This window comes from Blennius ocellaris, assembly GCF_963422515.1.
Source record: "Blennius ocellaris genome assembly, chromosome: 21".
Classification (NCBI taxonomy): domain Eukaryota; kingdom Metazoa; phylum Chordata; class Actinopteri; order Blenniiformes; family Blenniidae; genus Blennius; species Blennius ocellaris.
In genome coordinates, this window is record NC_137670.1 from 11,160,739 (window position 1) to 11,181,932 (window position 21,194).

The following is a 21,194-nucleotide window of genomic DNA, read 5'->3' on the forward strand; positions in this document are numbered from 1 at the left end:
ACAACGCACAACTCCATGAGGCAGTACAGATGATATTCATATATTCTTCTGCAATTTTGTATTTCAAGACTTTGCGAAGAATTGCTATGACATGACCTGTATAAGAATCAAACAACATTTATATTGCACTCATACATCTTGGTAACACGAAGGGTTCACCCGTTACCCGATGAAAGAAAAGACACAATGACATACAACCTAAGAATTCAAAAATGAATCGATATATAAGATAAAAGCCATTGACACTGGATGCATCAAACGGAAATAAGTTAATGGATTACTTGATTAAGAGGAAAATTTCAAAGGTGGGTTTTGAGCCTGCTCTTAAACACACCAACAGTCTCTGCGGCTCAGAGGCCGTCCAGCAAGCTGCTCCACAAATCAGGAAGTGTATGATTCTTATTACTCTTTACTGTAAAAAAAAACATCTATATACACAATGTCACTAAAACAAAAATAGCTGGTTCCTCCACTGCTTTCTGAGTGTGTCATATTATAGATTGGATCTTCTCTCCACTGGCTGCCTGTACATTCAATTCATTTTATTTGTTTTTAAATCTCTGAATGGTCTGGCCCCGCCTTCCCTCTCTGAGCTGCTCCACCCCTCCACCCGTCCCTCGGTGCCTCCGGTCAGCTGATCAGCTGCTTCTGGAGGTACCGAGGTCCAAACCAAAGCTCAGATGGGTTACAGCTTTTTCTATTGCAGCCCCTATGTTGTGGAATGAGCCGCCACTGACCGTCAGACAATCCTCCTCACTGTCTACTTTTAAAACTAATCTTACGACCCATTTTTAGTCCTTGGCTTTTAAACATTTTTTGAGACTATGTGCCTGGTTTTATTGTTGTCAATCTTGTTGTTTGTATTTACTGTATTTTACTGCTTTTAATCTTCTTTTGTTGGTTTTTTTTTGTCAACTATGTGAAGCACTTTGGCTTCAGCCACAGCTGTTTTAAAGTGCTATATAAATAAAGCTGACTTGACTTGACTTGACTTTTTTCTCAGTGGTGCATCTAATTTCTTTGATACAGCTTCATTATCTTGCTTTTGTGAAGTTTTTTCCACAGATTCAACTCGAGTTCGTAGTCATGGTGGGGATGGCGCATGTCCTTGGCCTTTATTGCCTTTTGGACGTAGTAGTCGGCGTATTTGCTGTAGTTATCGGTCATGAATCCATAAGTGTTGACCTGAGGAAAGCAGAAAAACAGACAGAAGACATGATTACATTGAAATAAAAGCACTAGAAATATTGTATTTTACACATATACCATGAGAGTAACACACATTAATCAGTAGATTGACTCTTTATAAAGGAGGGAGTTCACAACCGGCATAAAAAATGGCAATAATCATATAGAAATATAGTGATGTTACATGTCAACCTAGACATTTTTACATGTTCCAACCAAATCAATTAACAGACATGACAAAATCTATGCAGAATTTTGCCACATTTCAGAGAAAAATGCTCTGCGACGTACATACACAAACAACACAACAAATGATAATATGATTTTCCAGGAGAAGCCTAAACATACGCTTGGTTTAAAAAAAATATAACAACTCTTTTTTCTCTCTCTCTCCATAAGGCAATGCCACTTTCTTCCACAAGGTGTTGCAGTGAGTAACTCCTTGATCTATGCTCTCAGTGCAACATGAAGAAAGTAAGTACCAATGGCAGCAAACTCTAACTTTGGAAGCAACTATCAACATTGTGATAGAGAGCTCACGAATCCCCCCTCCAAATATGCAAATGTCACATTGTCACCATATGCCACACCTTTCAAAGTAAATGTCACTTACTGTGTCACAGGTGTGCAAAGCCAGGAAGAGGGTGAAAGCCCCGTTGGTTGGTCTGACTACTGGCCAACCTCTAGACTGCAGCTTTGGTGACTTTAAAAACCTGTAAGTAATCAGAAAGAACCTTTAGACTTTTAGAGAAAAAAGAAACATTCGTATCTTCTAGCCAATCACAGCTCTACATGCCCATCATGTTAAATTTGCTTCATATCTCTGTTTTTCTTTTCTGTATTAGTTTAAATTTGTAGAGGACAGTGCATATTAATTCAGTACAGTTACTTTGTGTAAATGTGCCACATTTACCCATCCGTAGTTCTCATACATTTAAGACGCAAATGATTAAAAAACATACAAACATTGACATAGGGTACAGTATATATACATTATTGACAACCATCCCTGCAATATAACCAAATACCCCAATATATAACATTTAATCAGGTCTCACAAGTGATCACACGATTGATTAGCCTTTAACCATAGCTTCAGGTCTTTTTTAAACGCTGCAAAAGTGATACTTTCTAATAGTATTTGGAAAACTATTCCAGCTTGTGCAACCTTTCACTCAAATGATGTTTTGTCCAGTGGTGGATCGTCTGAACGGAACCTCACAGTCTCCTTTAGTGGCTGATCTGGTTCTAAGATTACTATCTTTTTGTCAAGTAAATTCCTCCAAAAGGGGAGGGGCCAAACTACGGAGTTTTCAAAACTCAAAAGATATTTCTTTAAAATTGGGCAATGGTGAGAGGAGTACGATTTTTTTTGATGACTTTTTTTTTTTAATACATCCATTCTACAGGTTTTAGTGCAGTGACACCAGGAAATGACCATACAGTAAAAAAATACTCTATGTGAGTGAAGGTCATACAATGAAGATAAGTGTGAACAGCAGCGATGGAGACAAAAGGCCTGATTTGTTTAAAATTTTGGAGGTTGAGTTTTATTTATTTAGTATTGAGAACTAGAAAGTTATCTCTGAGCCAGAGCTGGATCTTTGTTAAGGCATTTGTAAGCTTGGATGAAATGTCAGTTGTGGAACCATTAGTAAAAATGAGAATACTGCGTCTCTCACAAGGGGCTTTAACGTGTTGTTTTTGGAAGATTGTGTGAAAATAAAGATTTATTCATGTAGATATTCAAGTAACTCTTGTGTTACTTTCACTTGTCCCAATCAGTTTGGAAAGTCTTATATAAAACGTCTTCAATCGCTACAGTATGTGGGTCGGTCTGGTTCAATGGACCAGACCAGTGAAAAGAACCATGGTAGCATGACGAAGCGTGTCGGCTCATGTGGATTCCTGAGATTATCATAAATGCAACTCAATAAGCCTTGTGAGGTTATATAATAAAATAAAAATAGTTATAAGACTAAAAATCGTCACATTTGAAAGACATAGAGCTTGAATTTTACTGCACGAGGAGGCTCACCTGTTCCGAACATATCGCAGGAAGTCCTGATGCAAAACATAGAAGCGACTCTCATTGTACTGCCCCGAGTAGTAAGTTAGTGGACTGAAGGGTGGAAATACAGTCAGGATTATTTACATTATTAGTAGAACAATAGGCTTTTGAAGCAATGTTACTCTAAATAAACAGATGTGTCACAATGTCAAATTGATAAGACAAGGTATGCATAGTTATCTTCAGAATCTATCATTCCCTGGCAATTATCCAGGATTTGACATCCATTATTACCAGTGTAGTATCAGGAGGAATAAATGGTTGCCTTACATCAACTAAATACTTTGCATTTGATTGTTTTCTATTCCTCCTGGATAAAAGTGCTATTTATTTTAAACATTATTGTTTCAATTATGTAAGTTTCAAGAGCTATGTCCAACTGGAAGTCTTTTTATATGGCCTCGGGCAGTAACATTAGAGCATAATGAACTCATATCATAGAAACCTCCAAACAAACTTCTGATCTTATGGATGATATAACATTGTTATTATGAACAGTATTAACAGAAACACAGCTCTGCTGCACACGCACATAATACATAATCGGGGTCACACAAACTCTATATGCGAGTGATAGCACAACAATAAACTTATAGTAAATCGAATATTTAATGCAGTTACTGCATTTTGTGGTCTTACAATCTCATAAAAGACCTGCAGTTGCTTCTCGTATATGTGAACAATATGCAGTGGACTAACCTTCTGCCTCGGTACGGTCCAGACGGGACTATTTCCCCTTTGAGGAGACCCTCAAGCCACTGGTAGTCCTTCAGCTCCTCAGGCATCATCACATATTTTATACCCTGTGAAAGACAAGAGTTGAAGGCGTTGTGAAGGGAATGTCAACCATTTCACACCGTTGCCCCCGTGAGTTTCGACACCTCGTCGTGTGGCGCTGACTTGTATCCGTACTGCTTCAGCAAATATCGTGATTTATAGATGGAGTGAGCAGAGTGAACGTAGACGGACGTTCTGTTTCCTACGTCTGCTTCGAAGCCCTGGGTCATCGCTCCGTTCATCCTGTCACACAAACACATTAAAGCCGTTGTTCTGCTTGATGACCTGTGGATGAATGTTCGCACTTTAGAATTAATTCATTTCATATTGGCATATTTTGATCTCTTTGTCTTCCAACATAGAGCAGTTTGCAAAAATGATATAATTTCTGGTTGTATTTTGTTTCTTTGCTGGTTAAAATTAGTTGGTTTTTTTTCTCCAATATATAATGTGTTAGCATGTTTTGGCTGGTAACGGTGATTCAATTTTGACACAGCGATCTGCCCTCCAAAAAATGAGGACACTGCTTCAACTTCGGCTTCAGTTAAACACTTCAAAACTCAGATGCCCTTTTTCCAAGTATAAACTTGCTTCACAGGGACTTCTGCTTGAATTGCATCATTCTCACACGGCTTTTGCTCTCGATGAAACTTTTCTGGGTATGTACTTTCCCTTATATTCTCCAATATGATTATTTTTGTCACTTTGCTCAATATTTAAACAAAAAAAGAGTGCTTGTTTTTGAAGAATAGTGAAGTTTGTTGCAACAGGTTTCAACACAGTCCTGCAAGAGAACAGTATAATAGAAACAGTTTAAAGCTCGTTTAACACTGCAATTTCCGAACTTTTGCATGTATACATTTGATCTAAGACTTCAAGGTGAACCTCGATGGCGACCCCTCAAAAGGTCGTTTTAAGCTCTATTTGCTGTCACTCTTTATTTCCTACCGAAAAACATAATCATGAGCATCAATCTCTGCCCCCATTCTGGATCCGTTGAGGATCCCTCCCATGCCGACCACAGCACAGCGTATACAGCCGCTCCCTCCCGGCCTGGGCGAGAGTAGAGGCTTTGTTGGCTTTGGGATGAGCTTCACGGAAGCCATGATCTCTGCAAGCAAAGTGAAACACAAGATGTTTGAAGAAATGTTGAGGGAACAAAAGAGTTCAAATGTCAGAAGTCATGCATGATAGAGGTCTGGTAAGCTGTGAGAGTTGGACTGACGTGACAAAGAAAGGTGGTGAAAGAATTCAGCATTGACAAAATACCAGACTTTAACACATTTATTATTCTACTGGTCATCAGTCAATGGTATTGCCCTGATATGCATCACGGAAACTATGACAGAAACACAAGAATGGATTATGTTATGTACACAAATATGTTCTAGCTCGTCCAGAAATGGGCAAGAATTTCATCAGTGTGATGCTTCATAAGGCAAATATCCAGAGGAAAGGGCAAGTTTTCCATTATTACATCAAGTGATTTACGCATTTTTGTCACTGAATCGCCCAGAGTCTTATGAAAGACAAAATCGTCCACCGACCATCATATTTGTACCCCATGAATCCAAATGGGCTGTTGAAATGTGAGAGCCGGTTCCACTCGCTCATGTTGACGTTGTCTTTGTGCAGAAACAAACGTATGTTTGGCAGAAAAGCCTTTCTGAACGTCCCGTCCCTTGAGTTTCGCACAGACTTTTTGCACTTCTGTGAAGGAGAAAACAAAGCGTGAATCTAAATGAATAGAAAACTATTCATTTGGTCATATTGGTCTTAACAAAAGCCTACAGAGGAAGAGCAAACAATCTCATGTTGGAGAAACTATAAATGCATACATTCACAGAAATAATTTCCCTTATTTCAAAAGAAATGTTTTGAAGGTTTGATAAAAAGAAGCCATGCATCCAGTAAAGGTGAGATATGTTTGATCTGTGCTTACTGTTGTCTGGGGTGGAGCGTCCTCATTGTAAACATCATCAAAGTACCACTGAGGAATCTTCTGGAAGGACTTCACGATAAAGACGGGAATGGGAGTCTCTGGTTTCACTGTTTCTTCTACTGTTAAATTTGCCTTTTCTGTTTTATGCGTTGTGAACGCAGCAGCTGGTGGAGCTTCAGGCTTTCCCTTTTCTGAAGTAGTGGAGTTAGTTTGAATTAATCTGTCTCCACCTCTGTGTTTCCTCAGGAAAGACGTCCAGCTAACAATGCAAGAAATGGTAGAATTCATCAAAAGTTTAAATAACACAATTCTCTGCAACACAGAAGTTAACGCTCCACATGGCAGTCACAAGTTCACAATGATATAAAAGCAACCACTTACCGGACGTCTACTTTTACCAAATGATCCCATGAAAGAAACATGAGCACCGTGCTGGTTAGTATCACTGCTAACAGACAGTTGAAGCACTGGACACGGACACCCATACCTCATATGAGGAAGATGTGTGGCTCAATTAAACACTGGTAAGCATCTGTTCGCAGGTGGGAAGGCATCAGGGGTATGCCCCATGAGGGAGTGGCTACTGCACACTGCTAATGTAAAGTGTGAAAGGTCACATGAATTTAAATGTGATCTCCATGTGTGTGTTTGTTTGTTTTGTTTTTTTTAAGTAGCGTAAACCAGAATCAGCCTTTATGTTGACTTCTGCAGAAGACCTAAAAGGAATATTTAGCACTTGAGAAGAGATCCAGGCAAGTTTCATTTATCTATGGACGTAACTACAAAAAGTGTGAATGTGAAAGTTAATATCAGAACCAAGTTAATGTACCGTCATTTAAATAACATCAGTGGTGTGGCGACCATACCATACCAGTTAATAATAATAATATCTCTAATATCCATGTTGATTTTGGAGCGTCTAAAAGCAGTTTGCGCTGTGATGGATAACAGATACACAAATGGCCATTGAGAATCAAAGGTCATGGTACAAAATGACAAAGTGCATACTTGACTCTTTTTCCACTCCCAAATGGCTCAAGCCGAACCGTGAAGTCAAAAACATACTTTCGAAGCAAAGCTTGTCCTGTTTTGTTTTTACAGGATGGAAACTTCATCTACACTCTGTGTACGGACCAAACGTGGGTCGACGTTCTCTTGCAGGTGAACAATGGGGCAATTCATTTACTGTGGGAAATGCTGGAAGGCTATGAAGAGCCACTTGTCAAGACATTGTGGTTTGTTGTCGCCACACAGAAGAGCAATGTTTATAAACTGGTAGGACAGAATGGTTCCTTTTTCAGCCCTGGCCAATCAAAGAGCCTGATTCTCTTCTTCCTTGTGCTTTTTAAATTTGTAGTCCATGATTGTTTGGTGCAAGAGTGCCCCAAACCAGCCACTGTTGGTCTGATCCACTTTCAGAAGTCACCAGTCTATCCTGGTCGAAAAAGTGGTCACTCCACGTAGGTACACTTACTCTCGACATGAAGACCAAACATGCCTTCTATTTTTGGTGGAAGTTGCTATTTTTAAGATAGCTTGGGGTTTTTGCTTCATTTTTATAGCTTTTATAGCAGCAGATGTACACGAAGTGTCCATAGTATTTAACAAAGGAGTGGATCATTCACCAACCCCAGTTTGGCGTGGCTCACCTCTGCCTTCCATTTACCACTCCGGTCACTGCTGGATGTTCAAGGAATAGCCATAAACCACTTCTTCTTGCCATAAACAATCCTTTATTGTGATCTTTTATTTATTTAAAAGGTTTAAGATAATTTTATGACATTATTCTTGCAAGACGAGCAAACGTCAAAGTACAAGCCTTAGCGGGTGTCCAGGAGTTTGTGTAACAATAAGGCATAAGAGAACTAAATTGTTTATTGAGAAAGACCCAGATGCTTCCTGCACTGGAGATATATTAGAAGATGTTCAAAATTGGCACAGAGGTTACAAAAGTGTTGACACAGGTCATTCTTGAAACACAGCCTGAAAAAATCCACTTCTTTCTTAACAGTGGCCAAAGTGCAAATACATCAACTGGCCTCTCCAGTCATTCCACCAAACGTTCAAGTTGCGGCACTGAACAAACGAGGATTAGACGGCATCATTTTGCCTCATCCATCATCAATTTTCACGAGGAAGTGGCCAGCAGTAACTTACGTAACACCTTCAATGATTTCATCCTGTCATTAGAGGTTGATGGTGCGGCTTTATGAAAAGCAATAAAAGCACGGAGGCGTATCAATATTCATATAGTGGAAATGTGGGTTGTGTGCTGTCATACAGAGACGGAGAATTCACCTGTTGGAGGGCATATAAAAATACATATATTTTCTGCGGCTTCTGTCTTTTCTGTTAAGATTTTCTATAAAAAAGACATCGCCAGAAAAAACATGCTCACGCACACAACAAGATTGTGACCACATGCTGATAAAGTGAAGAAACTTTAAGATGTCTTGACGTCACAATAACGAGTCTTCGTGCAGGTCTGTGCGTCAAATATTTACACAATAGAATATGTGAACAGACATCCAACACCTTGTGTAAAGTGCATCTGGCTCAATACACTGTTCCTTTGGGATGAGCATTGCAACACAACGTCACCAGTTCTTTAATAAAAACCAACATCGAAGGTGTCGAAGATGTACGGGGCTTCAGGTGAAGTAATAAATTTGAAGAGTATCCGTGGTCAGAGACGGACACATCCTCCCATTGGGTTTCCTAATAGACACATGATTGTGGTCATCCTCATTCTCGGAGTTCCTCGCTGCATTGCTGACGCCCACTGACGTATCTGTGTATGTAGATGTGACTGTGAACATATTTTCACACGGAGGACAAAAAACTTCAACCACACGGCCCCACAAGTCTTGTTTTTGAAGGTCAGTCGTCATGATAATAATAAAAATAATAATAATAATGGGCAGACAGAGGAGACAAGCAATCAAACAAACAGATAAGCAGTGATTAATCAAATGGAAAATCTTAGACAAAACTTATTATTATTGATGACAAAACACCACTGGCCAAGGTATTGTAAAGAGAGAGCATATAAAAAAGATCAAATGGGCACACTTTTATAAAAAATTAAGTTTCAATTAAAAGCGAGTCTATAAAAGTAGGATTTTAAAAGAGATTTAAAAGAAGCCGCTAATTCTGCAAGCCTTGTCTCGTCGGGCAGGTCATTCCAAAGTCGAGGGGCCCTGGTGGAGAATGCATGGTCACCCTGAGATTTATTTTTGAGTTGTGTTGAGGATGAATGTAAAGTATGGCAGCCATTAAAGATGTTGCTTTGAGGAGCCACTCATTAGGGATACTGGTTTCTCTGGGGCAGTGCTGGGGGCAACAGAAAACTTGGATTGATCCTCAATACTGCTGACAAAGGCTCTGAGAGTGCAAAAGTGACCGATCTTAATTTTGCCCCGGACAAGGAGCTAAAAACAAAAGTGCATCGTAAATATTAAACGGTGGTATAACAATAACTTTATTATACAATTTTGCACACTTTTTTTTTCTTCTTGTGATTAAGTTGGCATCACCCACCATTCTTTACTTTTAATCCACACAAAAATATGATCAAACAACATTGTCCACTTTAAGGGTGAGTGCAATAAATATACTGTAGAACTATCTCTCCCTCCAGTCTACTGTATCACTGGCTGAGCGCAAGTCAACCGACACACAGGAACAGGCCCGCCCCTCCCTACACGCAGAACACGCGCTGTGCGTAGGGCCCCGCGATCCATGGGGGACCCATTTTGTGCAAGTGAATTGAATTTCCCTCGGGACCAATAAAGTATCATCATAATCTGCAAATGCGCAAAGGATGCCGAGAGGCGCGTAGGGCACCGCCACCAAGTCAGCCCGAGGCCGGAGAGAGAGAGAGAGAGAGAGAGAGAGAGAGAGAGAGAGAGAGAGAGAGAGAGATGGCTTCCAAACGTCAATACAATAATAATAGTAATAATTATTATTATTATTATGTTATTGGAAGGGGGCCCCCAAAATAAAATCCTGCTTAGGGCCCCCACTTGGCCAGGGGCGGCCCTGCACAGGAATATCGTGCAAAGTCCACACAGGAAGGACTCTCACTGTGAGGTGGGAGCGAATGAAATAAATACAATATATTATAGGACACATTAAACACAGACCAAGTTGCATGAAGAAAAATCCTGAAACTTGTGCGATGGAAGTTTAGAGTTTCTCTGTGAGTCTGTGAGAGTTGAGAGCAGTATGTTTGTGTAAAAAAAAAAAAAAAAAAAGTTTTATTTGACAGGAACACATGGACCAGAGGAGAGGATTTGTCCTCATGCCTTTTCCATCAAATTGCCCCCTTTCATTGTTTGACATGCAAGTCATAATCTTTGTGAATGTGTGAGACACCGGTTTCTCCTCATTTTCTGTTGGGGAAAAAAAAAGAGAAAAGAAGAAGCAACATGGACCTCACGTTCACCCAACACGTTCAACAGTAGAAGTATTACGCCCTCTACTGGTGCGTCTTTAAAACTGCTTGTCCTTGGCAAGTCCGGCTGCATGTCTCTGTTTACTTAAGTTACAACAAACACTGACATATCCAAGATTTCAACCCTGTGTCTTCCGGGAATTATTCAATACTTTATCGTAGCTGGACGGACAAATATGTCATCAAAAGTGAATATGTGAAGAAGAAGTAGAAGAAAATAACAGAACAAACAAGAAAACATCTTCTGTTTCCACAAAAAAAAAAAAAAAAGACAGTCATCTTCCTTTGATGAAGAAGCATAGAGATCAGTTCTGTGTCCAAGGAAATGTTCCCTCTATTGATTGTTAAGGTTCAATTCCCTCCAGTTCCACCTTGTTTTGGTGCTCCAGTCTGTTTTAATACTCGGCGGCGTGACGTCCCCAGAGCCTCAGAGTCTCAATGCTGCTCGACTTTTTCTGTGTCGTTCCTTTGATATAGTGTTATTATCTTCTTCTTGTGAAAGTCAATCCACATATCCCTCTCCAGTAAGAAATCGTGGTGGGGGTGGAAATACACTTTGGTCTTCATGTCCCTCTGGACGTAGTAGTTGGAGTATTTCTGAAAGTCCTGCGTCATGAATCCGTACGCATCCACCTGAAGATGACAGAGAAAGAGAAATAAGACAGATTCTTTAATTTCAGCTTGTATTCATACTAAAAAACAAAAAACAAAGTGATGTCACACATGTTACATGTAACCTAAGATTAACACTCAATTAGTGACCTTACTAGTGGAGTTATCTGTCAATATTACTTAATATTATGGTTTAAAAAAAGATTTATTCATTCTGCATTTTATGGCTTTCTGAATCACTTTGTAATAATGTTTTGTTTTTTTCATAATCCTTATCACTTACTGTAAATTGCCTTGTGTCCAAATGATGCTATAGAAATAAAGTAACTACTTCATGGTTGACATATGAGGTTGTGTCACATGACGTTTTTCAGATGTTGCTTAAATATATCTTTAAAAAGGTTTTAAGGTCGGGGTAGAGCCAAGACCAAGAGCCCTGTTATCTGCAAAAAAAACCAAATCCAAACCACAAACCTTTACCACCGTCTACTAAAGTTCTTGTATTTATCCAAAGCTATATCACAAGAACAGTGCAGTATAATCAGACATTTATTAGTTAAGTAAACTGGAGATGCTAGATAATTCTTATCTCATTTTATTATGCAGGTGGTAATTGTAGAGGTAGAAGCAGGTGTATGATAGTGTTTGTACTACTAATAGAGGTAATAAATACAAAAGCTTCCATTGCTTTCATTAGGCCGGTATTAGTTTCGTGCACACGTTTGTATTGTTTTAGTGTTTCTGAGCTCTCATTGTGGAAGGAAGATGTTCAATCCTCTGGATTTCAGTGCTTCTTATTTATGAACGAATGACGAGACAAAAGCGTCAACAAACAGTTGACATCAACAAAAATAAACATCCTGCAGGCGGGTTATGTATTTACCAGCTAATATTAAGTTTCACCGTGCAACATTTGATATGTTTCCTCCCAGGAGTCAGTTCAACAATAATCACCTTCAGTCAACAGGAGTTTAGTGAAATAGCGATAAAAGTAACATGGACCAAGCTGATGGAAACCCCACAATTTGCTTTTATGTTACAAATGATATATTGTGCTTAATCAGTGTTTTAAAAATAAAATAGTAATAATAATAATAAAGCAATGTTGACTTGCTGTGTCACAGGTGTGCAAAGCCAGGAAGATGGTGAACGCTCCATTGGTGGGTCGGATCGAGGACCAGCGTGTGGTATTTAGCTTCGGCGACTTCAGAAACCTGGAGGCAAAGAAAACCAAAGATCCCAATGATTCGAGCATGAAATCCACTGAGAGATTTTAGGCATGAAGACAAAGTCTTGACCACTGGTTGAAGGTCATTAGAACTCATATGACAGCCAATTAAAGTCACTCTGGAGGTCTTGTGGTATTTTGAGATTCATTTTTTTGCCACAGGTTTGATATTCAATGATTCAATATGCCCATTTACAATAAATGTGCTTATCAGCCATCATTAAAAGTACATTAAAATATAGCAATCATCTTGTTATTTCTAATATATTCTGATAAAATAACAATTTGTTCTCTAATATGGGGTAAGGTTGGGGTTTTTTTCCACTTAATTTGTGCATTTTATCATAATCTTATAATACGTCATGGTACTTATGGAGGATTACTGGGGAGGGAGGACGTCCACTGCTGGGCTGTGTCTTGGAATGAGAGTTCTACATAAACCCCACAATCGTGCAAATCTCAGGTGACGTCATGTGGAGGAGGCGGCGCTCACCTGTTCCTGATGTAGCGCAGGAAGTCCTGATGCAGAACGTAGAAGCGGCTCTCGTTGTACTGCCCCGAGTAGTAAAGCCTCGGGCTGACGGGTTCACACACAAATGAGTTTAGCTCTTATTTTCATATGTGGCGTGAAAAGTGAAGAAATGCATGGAATGATGGATGGAAACGTAAACAGTCCATACTCACATCCTGTTCTTGTAGGGGCCCGCGGCAACCCTCTTTCCCTTGAGAAGACCCTCGAGCCACTGGAAATCCTTCAACTCCTCCGGCATCATCACGTACTTTATACCCTGCAAACGTCACGAGAGAACAATCTCACGTCACGTACGCTGAGCGTGGGGAAGACAGACGGTATGACAGCGTCATCTTTAACGTTGGAGTACCTCGTCATGAGGGGCGGATCTGTATCCGTACTTCTTGAGCGCATAAGGTGACATGATGATTGAGTGTGCCGAGTGAACGTACACTGATGTCCTGGTGCCGACGTCTTCCTCATAACCCTCTGTGATTGCTCCGTTCATCCTGACAAAGAAACGCAGAATTGAAAGGGGCTGTTCAGGTGTTGAGTGGCGGCTGACTTGTTTGCAGCTCCAGCAATATTACCGAAAGGTCCTGATTGTGTTCCTGGAGTTTCCGTGGTGGGAATTAAACATTTACCTGCACAATGAAGGCTCCGAGGACACATTTATGGCTGAATTACATCATTCTAATTATGACTTCTTTTTTTTTTTTAGCTCTGTTCCAGTTGAATACAATACAATACAATACAATACAATACAATACAATACAATAGGGATGTAAATGGGACGCTGTGGCCTGAAGTGAGCAGAATCAGTAGTGGTCATAATAGTATAGTAGTAATAGAACACAACAACAACAATAATAATAATGATGATAATAATAATAATAATAATAAAATATAATTATTTTATTATTCTTTTTTGTATTCTTTCTCCTATTATTATTATTATTATTATTATCATTATTATTATTATTATTATTATTATTATCATCATTATTATTATATTATATAATTGATATGATTGTTGTTGGACATCAGACAGTATGACTTCGCCTTTGAATGACTGTTGATTTGTAACAAATACTAAATTGTATTTTCTTTTTTTTCTTACCTAAAAACGTAATCATGGGCGTCGATCTCTGCGCCCACTTTGGAGCCGTTGAGGATCCCTCCAGTTCCCACCACTGCACAGCGCACGCAGCCGTCACCGCCTGGTTTGGGACGCACCAGCGGCTCTGACGGCTCCGGGATCAGTTTGGCTGCAGTCATCACCTCTGCAAGCAAAATGAATATGATTAACGAAGCGTCTCAGTCTTTTTGTAGATCCAGCTGAAGGATATGTGATCAAGTACAGGTGGGCCTGGTACTGCAGGGCAAAACACACTCCCCTTTTCCCCTTTTTCCCTTTTAAATGTGTTTCGTTTGATTTGATTTTCCAGTTCAGTTCTTTCTTTGCTGATGGATTTCTCCACCTTTATTTGAGAAACTGTCCATGTTCGATGACTATAATTGTTCGACCATATGCACTTTGGCACAATGTGCTCTTGTGTTTGAAGAAGGTAAAAACCCAATAATCAAAGTTAAAAATTAAAAAAAGAAACAGATTCAGGAACAGCTGCGATGCTCCACACAGAATAGAAAACAGAATGGATTATGTTATGTACACAAATATGTTCTAGCCAGTCCAGAAATGGGCAAGAATTTCATCAGTGTGATGCTTCATAAGGCAAATATCCAGAGGAAAAGGCAAGTTTTCCATTATTGCATCGAGTGATTTATGCATTTATGTCACTCAATCGCCCAGAGTTTTATGAAAGACAAAATCATCCACCGACCATCATATTTGTGCCCCATGAATCCAAATGGGCTGTTGAAATGTGAGAGCCGGTTCCACTCGCTCATGTTGATGTTGTCTTTGTGCAGAAACAAACGTATGTTTGGCAGAAAAGCCTTTCTGAACGTCCCGTCCCTTGAGTTTCGCACAGACTTTTTGCACTTCTGTGAAGGAGAAAACAAAGCGTGAATCTAAATGAATAGAAAACTATTCATTTGGTCATATTGGTCTTAACAAAAGCCTGCAGAGGAAGAGCAAACAATCTCATGTTGGAGAAACCATAAATGCATACATTCACAGAAATAATTTCCCTTATTTCAAAAGAAATGTTTTGAAGGTTTGATAAAAAGAAGCCATGCATCCAGTAAAGGTGAGATATGTTTGATCTGTACTTACTGTTGTCCGGGGTGGAGCGTCCTCATTGTAAACGTCATCAAAGTACCACTGAGGAATCTTCTGGAAGGACTTCACGATAAAGACGGGAATGGGAGTCTCTGGTTTTACTGTTTCTTCTACTGTTAAATTTTCCTTTTCTGTTTTATGCGTTGTGAACGCAGGAGCTGGTGGAGCTTCAGGCTTTCCCTTTTCTGAAGTAGTGGAGTTAGTTTGAATTAATCTGTCTCCACCTCTGTGTTTCATCAGGAAAGACGTCCAGCTAACAATGCAAGAAATGGTAGAATTCATCAAAAGTTTAAATAACAATTCTCTGCAACACAGAAGTTAGCGCTCCACATGACAGTCACAAGTTCACAATGATATAAAAGCAACCACTTACCGGACGTCTACTTTTACCAAATGATCCCATGAAAGAAACATGAGCACCGTGCTGGTTAGTATCACTGCTAACAGACAGTTGAAGCACTGGACACGGACACCCATACCTCATATGAGGAAAATGTGTGGCTCAATTAAACACTGGTAAGCATCTGTTCGCAGGTGAGAAGGCATCAGGGGTATGCCCCATGAGGGAGTGGCTACTGCACACTACTAAAGTAAAGTGTGAAAGGTCACATGGTTAGATGGTGATCTCCATGTGTGTGTTTGTTTTTTTTTGTTTTTTTTAAGTAGCATAAACCCGAATCAGCCTTTATGTTGACTTCTGCAGAAGACCTAAAAGGAATATTTAGCACGTGAGAAGAGATCCAGGCAAGTTTCGTTTATCTATGGACGTAACTACAAAAAGTGTGAATGTGAAAGTTAATATCAGAACCAAGTTAATGTACTGTCATTTAAATAACATCGGTGGTGTGGCGATCATACCATACCAGTTAATAATTAATATATCTCCAATATCTCCCCCTTGAACTGCTACCTTATCGTGGTGGGGGAGTTTGAGCACCCGAATGATCCTTGGAGCTATGTTGTCGGGGGGCTTTATGCCCCCCAGTAGGGTCTCCCAAGGCAAACAGGTCCTAGGTGACGGGTCAGACAAAAAGCAGTTCAAAACACCCCTATGAACACACACACGAGGAGAGCAGAGACGTCGCCCAGTTTAGCGCAGCCGGGGCCTCACCCTGGAGCCAGGCCCGGGGTCGAGGCTCGTATGCCAGCGCCTGGTGGCTGGTTTCTTGCCCGCGGGACCTGGCCGGGCTCAGCCCGAAGGAATGACGCGGGCCCCTCCTCCTCATCCTCCTGTGAACCCACAGAGGCTGCCATAGGGGTCGGGTACATTGTGGATTGGGTGGCAGTCGACGGCAGGGGCCTCGACGACCCGATCCCTGGACACAGATTCTGGCTTTCGGGACATGGAATGTGACCTCGCTGGGGGTGAAGGAGCCGGAGCTTGTGGTGGAGGCTGAGAGATACCGTCTAGATATAGTTGGGCTCACCTCCACTCACAGCTTGGACTCTGGAACCCAGCTCCTCGACAGGGGCTGGATACTCCATTTCTCTGCAGTTGCCCGCGGTGTAAGGCGGCGGGCTGGTGTGGGCTTGCTTATTGCCCCACAGCTCAGCCGCCATGTGTTGGAGTTCACCCCGGTGAACGAGAGGGTTGCGTCCCTACGCCTACAAGTAGGGGACAGGTCTCTGACTGTTGTCTCAGCCTATGCACCGAACAGGAGTTCAGACTACCCAACCTTCTTGGAGTCCCTGGGAGGGGTGCTGGATAGTGCTCCAACTGGGGACTCCATTGTTCTCCTGGGGGACTTCAACGCCCACGTGGGCAATGACAGTGAGACCTGGAAGGGGGTGATTGGGAGGAACGGCCTCCCCGATCTGAACCCGAGCGGTATTCTGTTATTGGACTTCTGTGCCAGTCACAGCTTGTCCATAATGAACACCATGTTCGAGCACAGGGGTGTCCATAAGTGCACATGGCACCAGGACACCCTAGGTCAATGATAGACTTTGTGGTCATGTCATCTGATCTCCGGCCGCGTGTCTTGGACACTAGGGTAAAGAGAGGGGCAGAGCTGTCAACTGATCACCACCTGGTGGTGAGTTGGATGCGCTGGACCGGGAAGAGGCCAGATAGACTCGGCAGGCCCAAACGCGTTATGAGGGTCTGCTGGGAACACCTGGCCGAGCCCTCCGTCAACTCCCACCTCCGGGAGAGCTTCTCACAGATCCTGAGGGAGGCTGGAGACATTGAGTCTGAGTGGACCATGTTCTCCACTTCCATTGTCGAAGCTGCTGCTCGGAACTGTGGCCGCAGGGTCTCTGGCACCTGTCGTGGCGGCAATCCCCGAACCCGGTGGTGGAAACCGGAAGTAAGGGATGCCGTCAAGCTGAACAAGGAGTCCTATCGGGCATTGTTAGCTCATAGGACTCCCGAGGCAGTCGACAGGTACCGGCAGGCCAAGCGAGCCGCAGCCCGGGCTGTGGTGGAAGCAAAAATTCAGGTCTGGGAGGAGTTCGGAGAGGCCATGGAGGAAGACTTTCGGTCGGCCCCGAGGAAATTTTGGCAAACCGTCCGGCGCCTTAGGCGGGGGAAGCAGTTCTTCACAAACACTATTTACAGTGGATGTGGGGAGCTGTTGACATCAACTGGGGATGTCGTCGGGTGGTGGAAGGAATACTTCGAGGACCTCCTCAATCCCACCACCAGGTCTTCCGCTGGGAAAGCAGAGGCTGGGTTCTCAGAGGTGGACTCGTCCATTACCCAAGCTGAAGTCACCGAGGTTGTTGCGAAGCTCCTCGGTGGTAAGGCACCGGGAGTGGATGAGATTCGCCCAGAGTTCCTTAAGTCTCTGGATGTGCAGGGACTCTCATGGCTGACTTGTCTCTGCAACATCGCGTGGCGGGCAGGGACGGTACCTCTGGACTGGCAGACCGGGGTGGTGGTCCCTCTCTTCAAGAAGGGGGATCGGAGGGTGTGTTCCAACTACAGAGGGATCACACTCCTCAGCCTCCCCAGGAAAGCCTATTCCAGGGTTCTGGAGAGGAGGGTCCGGCCGTTAGTTGAACCTCGGATTCAAGAGGAACAATGCGGTTTTTGTCCTGGTCGTGGAACACTGGACCAGCTCTATACCCTCCACCAGTTGCTTGAGGGTTCATGGGAGTTTGCCCAACCAGTCCACATGTGTTTTGTGGATCTGGAGAAGGCGTTTGACCGCGTCCCTCGAGATGTCCTGTGGGGGGTACTCCGGGTGTATGGAATCCAGGGCCCTTTGTTAAGGGCTGTTCGGTCCTTGTATTCCCGGAGCAGGAGTTTGGTTCGCATCGCTGGCAGTAAGTCGGACCTGTTCCCAGTGCACGTTGGCCTCCGGCAGGGCTGTCCTTTATCACCGATTCTGTTCCTTATATATATGGACAGAATTTCTAGGCACAGCCAGGGGCCGGAGGGGGTCCAGTTTGGGGACCACAGGATCTCATCGCTGCTATTTGCGGATGATGTGGTTCTGTTGGCTCCATCAAGCCTGGACCTTCAGCGTGCACTGACGCGGTTCGCAGCCGAGTGTGACGCAGCTGGGATGAGGATCAGCACCTCTAAATCCGAGGCGATGGTTCTCGACCGGAAAAAGGTGGCTTGCCCCCTCCAGGTCGGTGGAGTGCCCCTGTCACAGGTGGAGGAGTTCAAGTATTTTGGGGTCTTGTTCACGAGTGGGGGAAAGATGGAGCGTGAGATCGACAGGCGGATCGGTGCGGCCTCTGCAGTTAAGCAGACGTTGTATCGGTCCATGGTGGTGAAGAAGGAGCTGAGCCAAAAAGCGAAGCTCTCGATTTACCGGTCGATCTTCGTTCCTACCCTCACCTATGGTCAGGCCCGCCCCTCCCTACACGCAGAACACACGCTGTGCGTAGGGCCCCGCGATCCATGGGGGGCCCCATTTTGCGCAAGTGAATTCAATTTCCCTCGGGATCAATAAAGTATCATCATTCTCTGCAAATGCGCAAAGGATGCGTGTGCATTTTGCCGAGAGGCGCGCATAGAGCACCGCCACCAAGTCAGCCCGAGGCAGGAGAGAGAGAAAAAAAAAAGAGCCCGAAGCATCACCATCTGACCAATCAGCGGTCAGATGGGCCGGCAGGCAGTTGTTTACAGGTAGAGAGTAGAGAGAGAGAGAGATGGCTTCCAAACGTCAATACAATAATAATAGTAATAATAATAATTATTATTATTATTATTAATAATAATAATTATTATTATTATTATGTTATTGGAAGGGGGGCCCCAAAATAAAATCCTGCTTAGGGCCCCCACTTGGCCAGGAGCGGCCCTGCCTATGGTCATGAACTATGGGTCATGACCGAAAGAACGAGATCCCGGATACAAGCGGCTGAAATGAGCTTCCTCCGTAGGGTGGCTGGGCGTACCCTTAGAGATAGGGTGAGGAGCTCAGTCGCCAGGGAGGAGCTCGGAGTAGAGCCGCTGCTCCTTCACATCGAGAGGAGCCAGCTGAGGTGGCTCGGGCACCTGTTTCGGATGCCCCCCGGACGCCTCCCTAGGGAGTTGTTCCAGGCATGTCCCTCTGGTAGGAGGCCTCGGGACAGACCCAGGACATTCTGGAGGGACTATGTCTCTCGACTGGCCTGGGAACGCCTTGGGGTGCCACCGGAGGAGCTGGAGGAAGTGTCTGGGGTGAGGGAAGTCTGGGCAACTCTGCTCGGACTGCTGCCTCCACGACCCGGCCCCGGATAAGCAGCAGAAAATGGATGGATGGATGGATGGATGGATCTCCAATATCACTGTGGACTTTGGAGAGTCGAAAAGCAGTTTGTGTTGTGATGGAGCGGTGACATATTCGGCCAGCTCACTACAACTCCAAGCAAAGTGAAGTGGTTCTCAAGAGGGATGGGTGCAGTTTAACAGATACACAAATGGCCATTAGGAATCAAAGGTCATGGTACAAAATGACAAAGTGCATACTTGACTCTTTTTCCACTCCCAAATGGCTCAAGCCGAACCGTGAAGTCAAAAACATGCTTTGGAAGCGAAGCTTGTCCTGCTTTGTTTTTACAAGATGGAAACCTCATCTACACTCTGTATACGGACCAAACGTGGGTCGACGTTCTCTTGCAGGTGAACAATAGGGCAATTCATTTACTGTGGGAAATGCTGGAAGGCTATGAAGAGCCACTTGTCAAGACATTGTGGTTTGTTGTCGCCACACAGAAGAGCAATGTTTATAAACTGGTAGGACAGAATGGTTCCTTTTTCAGCCCTGGCCAATCAAAGAGCCTGATTCTCTTCTTCCTTGTGCTTTTTAAATTTGTTGTCCATGATTGTTTGGTGCAAGAGTGCCCCAAACCAGCCACTGTTGGTCTGATCCACTTTCAGAAGTCACCAGTCTATCCTGGTCGAAAAAGTGGTCACTCCACGTAGGTACACTTACTCTCGACATGAAGACCAAACATGCCTTCTATTTTTGGTGGAAGTTGCTATTTTTAAGATAGCTTGGGGCTTTTGCTTCATTTTTATAGCTTTTATTGCAGCAGATGTACACTAAGTGTCCACAGTATTTAACAAAGGAGTGGATCATTCACCAACCCCAGTTTGGCGTGGCTCACCTCTGCCTTCCATTTACCACTCCGGTCACTGCTGGATGTTCAAGGAATAGCCATAAACCACTTCTTCTTGCCATAAACAATCCTTTATTGTGATCCTTTATTTATTTAAAAGGTTTAAGATAATTTTATGACATTATTCTTGCAAGATGAGCAAATGTCAAAGTACAAGCCTTAGCGGGTGTCCAGGAGTTTGTGTAACAATAAGGCATGAGAGAACTAAATTGTTTATTGAGAAAGACCCAGATGCTTCCTGCACTGGAGATATATTAGAAGATGTTCAAAATTGGCACAGAGGTTACAAAAGTGTTGACACAGGTCATTCTTGAAACACAGACTGAAAAATTCCACTTCTTTCTTAACAGTGGCCAAAGTGCAAATACATCAACTGGCCTCTCCAGTCATTCCACCAAACGTTCAAGTTGCGGCACTGAACAAACGAGGATTAGACGGCATCATTTTGCCTCATCCATCATCAATTTTCACGAGGAAGTGGCCAGCAGTAACTTACGTAACACCTTCAATGATTTCATCCTGTCATTAGAGGTTGATGGAGCGGCTTTATGAAAAGCAATAAAAGCACGGAGGTGTACCAATATTCACATAGTGGAAATGTG

General features: G+C 42.8%; 2 protein-coding genes across 2 annotated transcripts; both read right to left on the reverse strand.

Moving 5' to 3' along the window:
- Positions 1-1,011: 1,011 nt before the first annotated feature.
- On the reverse strand, positions 1,012-7,461 carry LOC308145581 (alpha-N-acetylgalactosaminide alpha-2,6-sialyltransferase 1-like; the record flags this gene model as incomplete). Its single annotated transcript, XM_080517046.1, has 9 exons — positions 1,012-1,185; positions 1,802-1,901; positions 3,227-3,310; positions 3,959-4,062; positions 4,141-4,279; positions 4,985-5,147; positions 5,584-5,746; positions 5,979-6,047; positions 7,453-7,461. 9 exons carry the CDS (start codon positions 7,459-7,461, stop codon positions 1,012-1,014), a joined length of 1,005 nt encoding a protein of 334 aa, XP_080373172.1.
- A 1,262-nt stretch (positions 7,462-8,723) lies between these two features.
- On the reverse strand, positions 8,724-20,414 carry LOC308145582 (alpha-N-acetylgalactosaminide alpha-2,6-sialyltransferase 1-like; the record flags this gene model as incomplete). Its single annotated transcript, XM_080517047.1, has 10 exons — positions 8,724-8,787; positions 10,946-11,067; positions 12,161-12,260; positions 12,768-12,851; positions 12,959-13,062; positions 13,156-13,294; positions 13,906-14,068; positions 14,630-14,792; positions 15,025-15,093; positions 20,406-20,414. 10 exons carry the CDS (start codon positions 20,412-20,414, stop codon positions 8,724-8,726), a joined length of 1,017 nt encoding a protein of 338 aa, XP_080373173.1.
- Between the last annotated feature and the right edge of the window lie 780 nt (positions 20,415-21,194).